The sequence below is a fragment of the Moschus berezovskii genome, chromosome 9 (genome assembly GCF_049115385.1).
Source record: "Moschus berezovskii isolate FMDL1 chromosome 9, NW_MosBer_1.0, whole genome shotgun sequence".
Classification (NCBI taxonomy): domain Eukaryota; kingdom Metazoa; phylum Chordata; class Mammalia; order Artiodactyla; family Moschidae; genus Moschus; species Moschus berezovskii.
Genome location: NC_142468.1, coordinates 1,160,006 through 1,176,046, shown reverse-complemented (window position 1 = coordinate 1,176,046; position 16,041 = coordinate 1,160,006). Strand labels below are relative to the sequence as shown.

Here is a 16,041-nt window from a genome sequence, read left to right as displayed (position 1 = left end):
CCTCCTGCCTGTCCAGCAGGTTGGGAGTTACAGGAGGAGGCAGGATATATCTGCTAGAAGGAGCAGGAGACCACTGAAGGATGCCTCCAGGCCCTCGTCTAAATGAGCAGGTGGACACAAGGACCGTCCAAGCCCCGGGGCTTGCTGTTCTGCTCAGGTGCTCAGCACACATCATTTACGTGCCAAGGTATTAACTGCTATGACCCATATTACTCTGGCATGCTTCAGGCTGGGCCATCATGCCTAGCGATATGCCGAGAAGAAACCCAGTAAATGATGAATGATGAAATTCTAGACCTAAATTCGATCTCCTGGCCAAACACTAAGAAAACATCTCAAGGGAATCTGATGGTCTGGCAAAAACTCCCTCCCAACAGCAGAGCCGGGTAACAGAGTGGGCTCTCCTGGCCTGGGACTGTGCAATGCCTGGGGAACAGGTGGGGGGTTGGAGAGAGGACCTGGGCGGGAACACAAGGCAGGTTCATCAGGCTGCTGCTATGGAAACCAGAGGCTCAATGCAGCCAGTGTTTCATCCCCAAATTCTCCCTCCCACCAAGGCAAATGAAGAAGGCTCATAAAGGTTTACCCTTGAGGGCTTCTCCCCCCATTTAAGGTTCCCCTGATGGTCATTTTAGCTGTAGTTACCCATATGCAACTGTGTTCTTGTTCAATCAGTACTTTGTGGATAAATGAATGAACTCAGATGCCTGCTAATTGCTAAGGGAAAGAGAAGCTTCATGCTTCAGGCCAACCCAGGGCCATTTCTAGCCAGCCCAAGAATTAGAAACATCTCTCTTTAAACCACTGTAGTTATTTTTCCCACCAGGTATCCCCTTCAGAAAGTCCTCTTCTTGTTTCTGCAAAGAAAGAGTCACGATCCTGATGGCGTCACCATATCAAAACAGGGACTGAAGGAGTAGGGGAAGACAAACGTAAAACACACGCTACTCACCATTGATTCACTAATCAGCAGTAGCAACAGGGCTTCTTCAGTATTTTCTTGAGGACAAAAAATGCTGCAGGAAGAAAATGCACTTTGACATACGGCAATTTCAGAGTAGCACAAAACGCACGACGAGGAGCAGGACTGGATGCTAAGAGCGTCTGGAGTTTTGTGTATAGTGCAGAACCCAGGGAAATGCCGGGGAGCCTGGGCCCTTGAATTAACTTGTTTACTTCTATGGTAAGCTATGGGATTTACACATTTTAACCATGCATTTAAATAGCAGGTAGCAGGGTAACGGAGAAGGCAATGGCACCCCACTCCAGTACTCTTGCCTAGAAAATCCCATGGATGGAGGAGCCTGGTGGGCTGCAGTCTGTGGGGTCGCTAAGAGTCGGACACGACTGAGCGACTTCACTTTCACTTCCACACATTGGAGAAGGAAATGGCAACCCACTCCAGTGTTCTTGCCTGGAGAATCCCAGGGACGGGGGAGCCTGGTGGGCTTCCGTCTATGGGGTCACACAGAGTCGGACACGACGAAGTGACCTAGCAGCAGTAGCAGGGTAAAGCTGTAGAAACCAAGTTAAAAGCCCAAATAACATTTGTGAGTATTGGAGAGGCAGAAATTTTGATCAGTGCACACTGACATTGTCTAAATAACACAGACTCTCTCCTAACCCATCATGAGCCATAAACTGTGGACATCTCACTACACGGCGCTCTTCTCATGGCTTACTTGCTGGTTGGCAGATTGTATATTGTCATTTCCATGAAATAGGAGACTGGAAGCAATTTTAGAGTTTGAATAATTCCTAGGATACTGTAAGAGTTTCATGAGCTAAGTGAGCCATCTTACAGAAACACACATGCTGTATTTTGGGGTTACATACAAGAACTGGCTTATTAATTAATTTTATGGAATTTGGCTAGACTCAACATCTTGGATTAAAAGGAAAGGCTTTTAAGCTCAATGTTGCTCAGGATTAGAGAACAATAAAAACCAAACGTAACTCTTGATCTCCATTCTCTGTATCGTATTTTTTTTCTGATTTGAGCATTTTAAAAGACTTCCTCCAATTTTCTCCATTCTAAAGCTCTAGAATCCTTGAGTAGAACTGTGAGTTGCATCACAAGTTGGGGGAAACTCAACTCTTTTTTGTGGAATGCTAGAAGAGTGCAGGAAAAATGAACTTGGTTAAGGACTTCCCCACTGGTCAGTGGTTAAGACTCCACGCTCCTAATGCAGGGGCACAGATTCAGTCCCTGGATGGGGAACTATGATCCTGCATGCTGTACAGCGGGGCCAGAAAAAAGTTAACTTGGTTAAAAAAACAAACTCCTGGATGTTTTGGAGATGACTAAATAAAGACTAAATTTACACCTTCCCAAGTGTACTATTACATTTAACTTAAGAGAAGGGATGAGGCCTCCTGCCACCCCCAAATGGTCAAAAAATGTTTTCCAAATGATTCTAAATACTTGTTCTCTTTTCAGTGCAGGCAATTTTTGTACTGTGTCAAAAGACCATGAGGAGTAAGAAAAGTACAGTGACAGACTTTACAAGGCGGACATCCTGGAGGTAAGGAGGCCACCTGTGGGATGGTTCCTATTGCTCTTTCAGGACTAAGAGTTTATAAAAGGGCCTGTGAGCTTCAGGGCAGCAAGGGAGAAACAGACCCAGGGAGCAGATCTGCGGACACGGGAGGTGGATGGAGCGAGTAACAGGGAAATGTGCAGGCCCGTGTGTGAGAGAACGGGCACGTGCTGACTCTGGGGCTCAGGCTGCAGGCTGCGGCGGGAGGAGAGGGAGGGGCCCGGGAGGGAGGGGCCACGGGTGTGCCTGTGGCTGATTCTTGTTGATGTCTGACAGAGCACCACAGAATTCTGTAAAGCAGTTATCCTCCAATTTAAAAAAATTTAAAAAGCGATGGGGGAGAGCCTGTGAGCAAGGAGCGAGGTTCCAGAATCTGCAGTGACTGCGTTTAAGAGGCAGCTTTAGGTGACTTGGGTTTTTAAGAGAGAGAACACTTCTTCCCCTTAAATTCAGAGACAGAGCCTACAGGCTTTGAATTCAGAATGCTGGTGTGAGTGAGTGTGTGTGTGTGTGAGTGTGTGTATGAGTGAGTGTGAGTGTGTGCGCGAGTGTGTGTATGTATGAGTGTGTGTGCGCGAGTGTGTATGTGTGTGTGTATGAGTGAGTGTGTGCGTGTGTGTGTGTGAGTGTAAGTGTGTGCACAAGTGTGTGTGTATGTGTGTGTGTGTGCGTGTGTGTGTATGAGTGAGTGTGAGTGTATGAGTGAGAGTGTGTGCGCGAGTGTGTGTGTATGAGTGTGAGTGTGTGCGCGAGTGTGTATGTGTGTGTGTATGAGTGAGTGTGTGCGTGTGTGTGTATGAGTGTCTGTGTGCACGTGTGTGTGTGAGTGAGTGTGTGTGTGCGTGTGTGTGTGCGTGTGTGTGTATGAGTGAGTGTGAGTGTATGAGTGAGTGTGAGTGTGTGCGCGAGTGTGTGTGTACGAGTGTGTGTGCGCGAGTGTGTGTGTATGAGTGTGTGTGTGCGTGAGTGTGTGTGTGTGTGTATGAGTGAGTGTGAGTGTGTGCGCGAGTGTGTGTGTGTGTGCGCGTGTGTGTATGTGTGAGTATGTGTGGTGTGAGTGTGTGTATGAGTGAGTGTGTGCGCGAGTGTGTGTATGAGTGTGAGTGTGTGCACGAGTGTGTGTGTGTGTATGAGTGAGTGTGAGTGTGTGCGTGTGTGTGTATGAGTGAGTGTGTGCGTGTGTGTGTATGAGTGTGTGTGCGTGAGTATGTGAGTGTATGAGTGAGTGTGTGTGCGCGAGTGTATGTGTGTGTGTATGAGTGTGAGTGTGTGCACGAGTGTGTATGTGTGTGTGTGATTGAGAGTGTGTGCGCGAGTGTGTGTGTATGTGTGTGTGTGAGTGTGTGTATGAGTGTGTGTGCGCGAGTGTGTGTGTGAGTGTGTGTGTGAGTGTGTGTGTATGAGTGAGTGTGTGTGCGCGAGTGTGTGTGCGCGAGTGTGTATGTGTGTGTGTTTATGAGTGAGTGTGTGTGCGTGTGTGTGTATGTGTGTATGAGTGAGTGTGTGCGCGAGTGTGTATGTGTGTGTGTATGAGTGAGTGTGTGCGTGTGTGTGTGAGTGTAAGTGTGTGCACAAGTGTGTGTGTATGTGTGTGTGTGTGCGTGTGTGTGTATGAGTGAGTGTGAGTGTATGAGTGAGAGTGTGTGCGCGAGTGTGTGTGTATGAGTGTGAGTGTGTGCGCGAGTGTGTATGTGTGTGTGTATGAGTGAGTGTGTGCGTGTGTGTATGAGTGTCTGTGTGCACGTGTGTGTGTGAGTGAGTGTGTGTGTGCGTGTGTGTGTGCGTGTGTGTGTATGAGTGAGTGTGAGTGTATGAGTGAGTGTGAGTGTGTGCGCGAGTGTGTGTATGTGTACGAGTGTGTGTGCGCGAGTGTGTGTGTATGAGTGTGTGTGTGCGTGAGTGTGTATGTGTGTGTATGAGTGAGTGTGAGTGTGCGCGAGTGTGTGTGTGTGTGCGCGTGTGTGTATGTGTGAGTATGTGTGGTGTGAGTGTGTGTATGAGTGAGTGTGTGCGCGAGTGTGTGTATGAGTGTGAGTGTGTGCACGAGTGTGTGTATGAGTGTGAGTGTGTGCACGAGTGTGTGTGTGTGTATGAGTGAGTGTGAGTGTGTGCGTGTGTGTATGAGTGAGTGTGTGCGTGTGTGTGTATGAGTGTGTGTGCGTGAGTATGTGAGTGTATGAGTGTGTGTGCGCGAGTGTATGTGTGTGTGTATGAGTGTGAGTGTGTGCACGAGTGTGTATGTGTGTGTGTGATTGAGAGTGTGTGCGCGTGTGTGTATGTGTGTATGTGTGTGTGTATGAGTGAGTGTGCGCGAGTGTGTGTGTATGTGTGTGTGTGTGTATGAGTGTGTGTGCGCGAGTGTGTGTGTGTGTATGAGTGAGTGTGTGTGCGCGAGTGTGTGTGCGCGAGTGTGTATGTGTGTGTGTTTATGAGTGAGTGTGTGTGCGTGTGTGTGTATGTGTGTATGAGTGAGTGTGAGTGTATGAGTGTGAGTGTGTGCGCGAGTGTGTGTATGAGTGTATGTGTGTGTGTATGAGTGAGTATGAGTGTGTGCGCGAGTGTGTGTGTGTGTGTATGAGTATGTGTGCGTGTGTGTATGTGTGTGTGAGTGTGTGTATGAGTGAGTGTGTGTGCGTGTGTGAGTGTGTGCGTGAGTGTGTGTGTATGTGTGTGTGAGTGTGTGTGAGAGTGTGTGTGTGTGTGAGTGTGTGTGTGTCCATCCAGCCATCAGCTCCTGACATTCTGGTTCATGTTCACATGCAACTGGAACCTCACAACAAAAGCAGTAACATGAAGCTTTTTTTTTGCCCCATAGCTAGCCAGTTCTACGTTGTCCAGACTAACTGAAAAGAGAGAGCCCATGCTAATTGTGACTCAACACCAGCAAACTGAGTCCAAAATAATCCCCAGATTCCATCTGCACCATCGAGGCTGCTTGTATGCGAGGTTGTGTTATTTTAACCAGAGCTGCTACCAAGCAGCACATTTACTGATTCTAATTCTCTTTCGTCTGCCCTTCCTCTACCCTCTCCAAGGCAGGCGAGATGGGTTCCCAGGGGCGCTGCAAAACTCTGAAGACCGGCAGGAAGAAGCAGGGACCGGGGAGGGGAGAGGATAGTTTTAAGAGACGTTCCTGAAAAACTGCAGACTGCAGTTTACCCCCCACCAGTTACGCACTCTCTAGACCTGTTTCTGGCTGTCTTGCCTCTTCCCTGCGGAGCTCAAGGTGGACAGTGAACACTGCGGGGCTCTCCCTTTGTCATATTGTCCTCTTAGGACCCAAGAGCGTCAAGAGGAGGTCCTGGGCCTCAGGCCTCAGGCTGTGGAGCTGGGAAACTGAGGCCTTAGAGCTGGAGGAAGGTGATGGAAGAGCTGACCATTTATCCCTTTGGTTCTGCCATCAAGTAGTTATCAGGACCCTTCAATGTCCCTCATCGTTATCCTTCAGACAGCATCCTCATCCTTACTGAAAACCTCCACATTGGTTGCCAGGAGGTGCAGACCTGTATTTAGGACGCCAGGATAATTACTTTCTCCTCTGAGGCCTCCAGAGGACTTTAGCACGATGCGTGGCACTCCTAGTGTTCAAAAAATCATCATCCACTTCCTGGCACAAAATCGTGGTTTCTAGCCTCCTTCTTTACTTTATGCTAATTATCTAAACTAATGTGCATTTCCTTATCTAAGCCACCTCAAGTGCTTCTTACAAGGAAGAATACAATGGAAGAAAGAAAATGAAACAAAAGGCGTCCATGTTAGGAAGAAGTAAAACTATATTTGCGGACAACATGATCTTGTATATGGAAAATCCCAAGGGATCTAAAAACTATTAGAACTGATAAACCAGTTCAGCAAGACTGCAGCATACACAATCAATATAGACAATCGATTTTATTTCTATATACTTGCAACAACCCCAAAATAAAAGTAACAGTAACAATTCCATTTATGACCATATTGAAAAGAACAGCACACACACCAAGACACACTAGATATGCTCACACACAAAGTGCAAACATTATACTTTGAAAACTTCAAGCTGTTGTCAAACAAGGAAAAGAAAAGTAAATGGAGAGACACTTCCCAGCCACGAAGACTTACTGTTGCTAGGATGGTGTGCATGTGTGCTCAGTTGCTCAGTCCTGTCCGACTCTCTGAGACCCCATGGACTGTAGCCTGCCAGGCTCTTCTGTCTATGGATTCTCCAGGCAAGAATGCTGGAGTGGTTGCCATGCCCTCCTCCAGGGGATTTTCCCAACCCCGGGATCGAACCCATGTCTCTTAAGTCTCCTGTATTGGCAGGCGGGTTCTTTACCACTAGAGCCACCTGGGAAGCCCTGTTAAGAATGGCAACACTCCTCAAATTAATCTACAGAGTAAATTCACTTCCTATCATGATCCTAGTTGCCCTTTTTTGGTTTTTGCAGAAATAGACCAAAGGATCTAAAATTCATGTGCAAATATAAGGGTTTGGGGGGAGGGCAGGCTAAGGGGTGCTAGCTTTATTTGAGGGGTAATAAAAATATTCTAAATCTAACCATAGTGATGAACAATGTGACTATATTAAAAGCTATATTAAAGTGCATTGTACACTTTAAATGAGTGAATTGTATAGCATGTGAATTCGATCTCAACAAACATTAATAAAAATGACTGTGTGTATTTGTGTGAAATGAAATTTGTGTCTCAATAACCATTCATGGCATGGGAATCCTCCCTTTAACTAATAACTATATTTAACTCGATCTGTTTTGCCTCCATAATTCTCGTACGGATGGGGAAGCTGATGTATGGCAAAGACTGAGTGGTTCCGGAAGGAGGGAGACGCGGCCGGCACTCTGAGCTTTGCTCCCTTCAAGGGGTGAGGCCACACTGGAATAGCACCCAGAAAGACAGAGCTTCGTCCACAAGTCAAACTTGACTTGGGGGGGGGAAGCAAGAGCTGCAGTCTTCAATATACCGGCACTTGTGAAGCACGTACAGCAGAGAAAAAATCTAGGGTCTATTTTTAAGGTTTAAAAACATTACCTAAAAAAGAACCTCCGTCCTGCTGCTAAATAGCTCATAATAAGGGGTCAGCCTTTTAAAAGTGAGAGTTTGAGAATTGCTAGAACAGATGTTCTTCGAATCTAGATAAGGAGTAAGGAATGCATGAAAAAGTTAAGGAAATACTCACTAGTCTGAATCCATACAAGAAATGCAAATTGAACAAGATGATGAGAGAGAAAAAGGCCAGGGTCACTTTAAGAAGACTGAAAGGCAGTGGCCAGTGACCACAGGACTGGAAAAGGTCAGTTTTCATTCCAATCCCTAAGAAAGGCAATGCCAAAGAATGCTCAAACTACTGCATAATTGCACTCATCTCACATGCTGGCAAAGTAATGCTCAAAATTCTCCAAGCCAGGCTTCAACAATACGTGAACCATGAACTTCCAGATGTTCAAGCTGGTTTTAGAAAAGGCAGAGGAACCAGAGATTAAATTGCCAGCATCCACTGGATCATCCAAAAAGCAAGAGGGCTCCAGAAAAACATCTATTTCTGCTTTATTGACTATGCCAAAGCCTTTGACTGTGTGGATCACAATAAACTGTGGAAAATTCTGAAAGAGATGGGAATACCAGACCACCTGACCTGCCTCCTGAGAAATCTGTATGCAGGTCAGGAAGCAACAGTTAGAACTGGACATGGAACAACAGACTGGTTCCAAATAGGAAAAGGAGTACGTTCAGGCTGTATATTGTTACCCTGCTTATTTAACTTATATGCAGAGTACATCATGAGAAATGCTGGGCTGGAGGAAGCACAAGCTGGAATCAAGATTGCCGGGAGAAATATCAATAACCTCAGATATGCAGATGACACCACCCTTATGGCAGACAGTGAAGAAGAACAAAGATCATGGCATCTGGTCCCATCACTTCATAGGAAATAGACGGGAAACAGTGGAAACAGTGTCAGACTTTATTTTTTGGGCTCCAAAATCACTGCGGATACTGATTGCAGCCATGAAATTAAAAGACGCTTACTCCTTGGAAGGAAAGTTATGACCAACCTAGATAGTATATTAAAAAGCAGAGACATTACTTTGCCAGCAAAGGTCCATCTAGTCAAAGCTATGGATTTTCCAGTGGTCATGTATGGATGTGAGACTTGGGAGTATAAAGAAAGCTGAGTGCCGAAGAATTGATGTTTTTGAACTGTGCTGTTGGAGAAGACTCTTGAGAGTCCCTTGGACTGCAAGGAGATCCAACCAGTTCATCCTAAAGGAGATCACTCCTGGGTGTTCATTGGAAGGACTGATGTTGAAGCTGAAACTCCAATCCTTTGGCCACCTGATGCGAAGAGCTGACTCATTTGAAAAGACCCTGATGCTGGGAAAGAGTGAAGGCAGGAGGAGAAGGGGACGACAGAGGATGAGATGGCTGGATGGCATCACCGACTCAGTGGACATGAGTCTGAGTAAACTCCGGGAGATGGTGATGGACAGGGAGGCCTGGCGTGCTGCAGTCCATGGGGTCGCATAGTCGGACACAACTGAGCGACTGAACTGACTGACCGACCGAGAGGCAGTTACCCTGAGAAGCGCTGCCCCCGAAGCTGCAGGCAGTGCTCAGAAGTTCACCGGCGATAGCCCTCCAGTCCCCATGTCTGTCAGCGCTCCCTGGGGCCTCAGAGGCACCAGCCTGCAGGCTTTCAGCCACTTTCCCACTGCACAGTGAGTAAAGAAGGTTTCCATAGTTATTCGTACATGTTCCTCTCTCCCTCATGGCGAGGTTCTGAAATGCCACCGCGCCTCGGTCTTGCAGGAACAAAGACGGGAAGGAAGACGCCCAGGGGAGGAGTCGGGATGAGTCAAGCCCGAGCCCATCTTCCTGCTATGCGGGGGTCTCTCTCTGCCTCCCGCCTACTCCTTCCCGAGGGGGAAAGCCCAGATGGAGACCGGTGTGGACCCTTCCCCTATCATCCTCAAAGGTGATCCAGTCCCAACTCCAAAACTGAAAACAATGAACACACTCCACAGAGACATCACCTTTCAATCACTTGTAAATTATTAATCATTTGTTAATTATTTAATTCTCCTTCTTCTTACAGCTAATTCGGTTTAAAGCAAATTTTTAAACAAAGGATCAAGGAATTGCTAAGGAAAAGAAAAAAGTGAACTCTGGCTTACTAATAACTTTGTATGATGCTGAAGTTCTTATAATAATCTGAATGAAAATCCCCAAAACCAACAGTGAAGGCTGAGAATAGCAGCCAAGCTATTTTAGATAAGAATGAGAGCATTTTCCTACTTAAAAGGTCCCCACTAGTGCATGGATTTTGCTGAAGTTATGAAAAATAAAGAGGTACCTTTATTAAACTGCTAAATTAGACTTGCTCGTCTGGTTCTCTTTCAGGGGAGAAAAAAATCTACCCTTGAACTTCTATATATCCTTGTGTGTTTGTGTGTTAAGTCACTTCAGTCATGTCCGACGATTTGTGACCACATGGACTGTAGCCCGCCAGGCTCCTCTGTCCATGGGATTCTCCAGGCAAGAATACTGGAGTGGGTTGCCATGCCCTCCTCCAGGGGATCTTCCTGACCCAGGGATCGAATCCTGGTCTCTCATGTTTCCTGCATTGACAGGTGGGTTCTTAACCACGAGCGCCACCTGGGAGGCCCAAAGTTTCCCTCCCATCCCCTAACCTACAAATGAGGACAACAGTTCCCATACTTCTCTCCTGAGTAGACGCGGGCTTTCCGGGTGAGGGTGTAGGTTTTCGTGTTTGCTCCTTTCCGGAGAGGATCATCGAGCGGTGACTGGCATGGCGGATCCTCCAGAGGGTTCCAGTAGCTCTGCTCACACATACCCCGCAACAAGATCTCCGCCAGCTGCCTGGCTATTGTCTAGGGACACAAGGGAGCAAAGGGACAGCTGTGAATCTATTTTGTATCATTCACTCATTCACTTGCTCATTTAGTAAATATTTTTCAGCCATTAAGACTCATTAAAAATGTTTACTATGATGAAAATTCTCCAGTTGATGACAACAAAAATGAAATATGATACACTAAGATATCTAAACATTTAGAAAACAGATAACCTCAAGTCCTTCAAATGCTGCCCCGCCTCTGTTATATTCTGGAACACTAAACATGTTCTGGACCTGAAATTTTTAGTTAAGCTCTTTTCCAAAAGCTCTTATATTAACTAAATAATAGGTGAACTGCAAATATTTTCATCACTGTCCAACCGATGCCTGCCAAAGCCTGAAGTTGGCAGAAAGCCAGAACTCAACCTAGATGATGTAATCCCTGAACAAAATCTCTTTGTTGATGATAAGAGGATGTCCGGTGCAGATTTTTAGAGCGTCTCCCTTCTTCAGTGTGCCACGGACAAGCCCTCCGTGCCCCCGCCCGGCCCTCAGTGCCTGAGGCCCTGGCCTGTTCCCCCTGCACCCCGGGTCTTCTGGCCCAAGGCTCCCACTGGCCTTGTGCAAAGTGCAGAGAGGGCAGAGTGGGAACTATGGATACTGATCAAGAAATACAGTTTTTCAAAGCCGGGTAGGTATCTCTTCTCACTATGAAAACTCAGAAATGTCTGAGTCTTGTCCTCCTAGACTAGATGCAGATTACTGTGTTTTCCTAACTCTATAGCTCTGCTGCCTAGAACAGCACCATGGGTGCCAGCCACATCACTCAGTCCTGTCCGGCTCCTTGCGACCCCCTGGACTGTGGCCCACCAGGCTCCCCTGTCCGTGGGATTCTCCAGGCAAAAATGCTGGAGTGGGTTGCCATGCCCTCTTCCAGGGGATCTTCCTGACCCAGGGATCAAACTTGGGTTTCTTATGTCTCCTGCACTGGCGGGTTCTTCACCGCCAGCGCCACCTGGGAAGCCCAAACAGCACGGCGGACGATGTACTGGGGGCAGGAGAGAAGGCAGCTACTAAGAAGAACTGAGGTAACTGATGTCCTCATCTCCCAGTGACAAAGAAAAAAAAAATCCCTCTGAAAATAGAAGGACTGCATTGCAGGGTGGCCCAGGCGGCCTCACTCTCGGCCAGAGACAGGGAGAGAGCGCGCCTCCCAGCAGGTCTCTCATGAGGCTTCAGCGGCCTTTGGAAGAGGCAGGCAAAGGATACTGATCTTCCCTGAGAACAAGACTTTTCAAATCAGTATGTTCCAGAAGAGAACTCTGCTAGGCTTTCGTCTATGGGAAATCTCTTAAAACACCACAAGGAAACCTAAATGCAACCCAATCACTAGCTTAGTGGTTCCCAATAACCACGGGGTAAAGGCAAATTTTCTTCATTATTCCCAAGGAAGACCCACTGGCTTTAAATGTCTATAGAAATGTGAAATTAGATGCACTCTGATCATCCCCAACTGAGCCATCTGTAAAGATCGCACAAGAACACGATTTTCAGGACCTAAACAGTTCCTGGACCATTTTCTTAAACCTCCCATTACAGCCTCGTTTTGATCTCACTGCAGTCGTATAAACTAATGAATTCTGCTGGAAGCATCAACTGGCAAGAATAACCTCCACTCGCTCTAGCTGAGGGAAAAAAAATGTTAAAGGAGAAAAATGAACAGGAACTTCACATTGTGGATGTGTCTGCCACAGAGGGATTCTAAAGCAAAAAGCCTCTGTCCTCAAGACAGTCTGCTTGTCCGCTGCTGGACAGATCGCGCCAGACCTCATTTTCCCTCAAGGTATTACCCTTTCGGAGACAGCTTTTCGATGAGGTTTTGATGTGATTGCACATATTAAAGGCATCAGCTCATCATGCACCTCCGATCAGGAAGGATGTTGGTTATATTAACGGAAAGCACAAATGAAGTTCAGAGGAGACTGAACGGATCTCCAACGTCTATGGCACCTTGTATGTTTTACACTCGGCATATATGGTACCTTTTATGTTTTACACTCGGCATATATAGCTTGTAGTTTAAATGCCTAAAAATTGTTGATAACTACCAAATATATTTCAAATGAAAGGAAAGAAAGGAAGAAAGCTGGTCTGGAAGAACTTCTTTGTACAAATTTGATCGTTAAATGCACTTTTTTTTTTTTGCATGTGTTTTTAAACTGTGATAAACTTCACAGAACATAAAATTCACCATTTTAAAGTGTACAATCCAGTGGCATTTAGCACATTCACAGGGTTGTACAACCATGGTCACTATCTAGATCCAGAACATTCTTTACCCTAAAAGGAAACCCCATACCCTTTAAGAAGTCGCTCTCCATTCTCCCTCCTCCCACACCCTGGGAACCACGCATCCGCTTCCTGTGTCTGCAGGTTTGCCTGGTTTGGACATTTCATATAAAAGGAGTCGCGCAACACGCGGTCTTCCTGTGTCTGACTTCTGTCACTCAGCATAATCTTTTCAGGGTTTACCCATGGCGCAGCATGCATCAGCCCTTCATTCCTCTTTAGGGCTGAATGGTGTTCCACTGTATTGTGTTTATTCAGTCATCAGCGGGAGACACTTGAATTGTTTCCGTCTTCTGGCTACCGTAAGGAGAGCTGCTGCGAACTCTCATACACAAGTTCTGGTTTGAAAACCCGCTTTCACGTGTTTGGAGTATTTATCTTGGAACGGGGTTGTTCTAAGTGTACTTTTAAACCCTTCTCTGCTGTGGTCTCACATCAGAGCTCACAAAGCACCTTCTCCATCTCATAGTGTCAGTCGCTCAGGCATGCCCGACTCTTGGCGACCCCATGGACTGCAGTTCACCAGGCTCCTCTGCCCGTGAGATTTTCCAGGCAAGGATACTGGAGTGGGTTGTCATTTCCGTCCCATAAGGATATCATAAACTTGCAATTATCAGCTAATCGAAAAGGAATCATACAGCAATTAAGAAACACTGTCTTAGAGAAGAAGAAAAATCGTACGACATCCTCTATGTGCAGAATCTAAAAAGAAATTATACAAATGAACTTATTTACAAGACGGAAACCACCTCACAGACTTAAAGGAGGAATGTAAGATTGCCAGCGGGTAACAGTGGGCGGAAGAGACAGTTAGGGAGTTTGGGATGGACACCTACTGTGTTTAAAAGGATAGCCAGCAAGGACCTACTGCGGAGCACAGGGAACTCTGCTCAGTGTCATGTGGCAGCCTGGATGGGAGGGGAGTTTGGGGAAGAATGGATATCTGTGGAAGGCTGAGTCCCTTCACCGTCCATCTGAAACTATCACAACATTGTTAATTGGCTATACTCCAATATAAAATAAAAAGTTAAAAAAAAAAAAAACCAAAGTCTCACACACACACAACACACACAACACACACACAACACACACACACAACACACACAACACACACACAACACACACACAACACACACACACTGCACACACACACAACACACACACAACACACACACACAACACACACACACAGAGGAAACCTTGTCTCGTAAGTGGCAATAGCTAGAGAAGCTTCCTCACGTCCAGTGGAAACCAGAGGACACCAGCGAAGATGTCCCAGGAAGTGCTTCTCAGCTGGGCTGGGCAAAGAGTCACTTGTGGAAAGTAGAGAATACAGGTTCTTGGGCCCTGCCACAGGCTGGCATTCCCGAGGTAAGGCATCAGTTCAGTCGCTCAGTCGTGTCCGACTCTCCGCGACCCCATGAATCACAGCACGCCAGGCCTCCCTGTCCATCACCAACTCCCGGAGTTCACTCAAACTCATGTCCACAGAGTGGGTGATGCCATCCAGCCATCTCATTCTCTGACGTCCCCGTCTCCTCCCGCCCCCAATCCCTCCCAGCATCAGAGTCTTTTCCAGTGAGTCAACTTGTCACATGAGGTGGCCAAAGTATTGGAGTTTCAGCTTCGGCATCAGTCCTTCCAATGAACACCCAGGATTGATCTCTTCTAGAATGGACTGGTTGGATCTCCAGGCATCAGTTCAGTTCAGTTCAGTTGCTTAGTCGTGTCCGACTCTCCGCGACCCCATGAATCACAGCACGCCAGGCCTCCCTGTCCCTCACCAACTCCCGGAGTACACTCAAACTCATGTCCACAGAGTCGGTGATGCCATCCAGCCATCTCATTCTCTGTCGTCCCCTTCTCCTCCCTCCCCCAACCCTTCCCAGCATCAGAGTCTTTTCCAGTGAGTCAACTCGCCGCATGAGGTGGCCAAAGTATTGGAGTTTCAGCTTTAGCATCAGTCCCTCCAATGAACATCCAGGATTGATCTCCTTTAGAATGGACTGGTTGGATCTCCTTGCAGTATAAGGGACTCTCAAGAGTCTTCTCCAACACCACAGTTCAAAAGCATCGATTCTTCGGCGATCAGCTTTCTTCACAGTCCAACTCTCACATCCATACATAACCACGGGAAAAATCATTGCCTTGACTAGACGGACCTTGGTTGGCAAAGTAATGTCTCTGCTTTTTAATATACTATCAAGGTTGGTCATAACTTTCCTTCCAAGGAGCAAGCGTCTTTTAATTTCATGGCTGCAATCAGCATCTGCAGTGATTTTGGAGCCCTAAAAAATAAAGTCTGACACTGTTTCCACTGTTTTTCCATCTATTTCCCATGAAGTGATGGGACCAGATGCCATGATCTTTGTTTTCTGAATGTTGAGCTTCAAGCCAACCTTTTCACTCTCCTCTTTCACTTTCATCAAGAGGCTTTTGAGTTCCTCTTCACTTTCTGCCATAAGGGTAGTGTCATCTGCATATCTGAGGTTATTGATATTTCTCCCAGCAATCTTGATTCCAGCTTGTGCTTCTTCCAGCCCAGCGTTCCTCATGATGTACTCTGCATATAAGTTAAATAAGCAAGGTGACAATATACAACCTTGACGTACACCTTTTCCTATTTGGAACCAGTCTGTTGTTCCATGTCCAGTTCTAACTGTTGCTTCCTGACCTGCATACAGGTTTCTCAAGAGGCAGGTCAGGTGGTCTGGGATTCCCATCTCTTTCAGAATGTTCCACAGTTTATTGTGATCGACACAGTCAAAGGCTTTGGCATAGTCAATGAAGCAGAAATAGATGTTTTTCTGAAACTCTCTTGCTTTCTCCATGATCCAGAGGATGTTGGCAATTTGATCTCTGGTGCCTCTGCCTTTTCTAAAACCTGCTTGAACATCTGGGAGTTCACGGTTTACATACATCTCCAGGCATAGGGATGCGCATTTGCTCAAAGGCCTCAGATGTATCGGATGCACACCTCTGGCTGAGCACTCAAGGAACTAGAAACAGTTCAGGTGGTGGACCATCAGCCAAGACCAAAGGCGTGCCTGCAACTCACATGTGACATTGAGTGTGAAGTGGCTCCCCTTATGCTGAACGTGAGCATGTCAGTCGCTCAGTCATGTCCGACTCTGTGACCCAGGGACTGCATCCCGCCAGGCTCCTCTGTCCATGGGATTGCCCAAGCAGGGATACTGGAGTGGGTTGCCATTCCTTCTCCAGGAGCTCTTTCCAATTTAGTGATCAAACGCAGGTCTCCTGCATTGTAGACGGATTACTTTACCGTGTGAGCTATCA

General features: G+C 46.7%; 1 protein-coding gene across 8 annotated transcripts in view; it reads right to left on the bottom strand.

The window, feature by feature from the left end:
* Positions 1–16,041, bottom strand: part of TTC7B (tetratricopeptide repeat domain 7B) — a 270,335-nt gene that overhangs the window by 121,188 nt on the left and 133,106 nt on the right. For all 8 annotated transcript variants that reach the window (XM_088839368.1, XM_055436426.2, XM_088839370.1 and 5 more), the window contains exons 7-8: positions 10,257–10,429; positions 953–1,016 (exon numbers count right to left, since the gene is read on the bottom strand). In XM_088839368.1, coding sequence (XP_088695494.1) covers positions 953–1,016; positions 10,257–10,429 — 237 coding nt within the window. The remainder of the gene's footprint in view (positions 1–952; positions 1,017–10,256; positions 10,430–16,041) is intronic.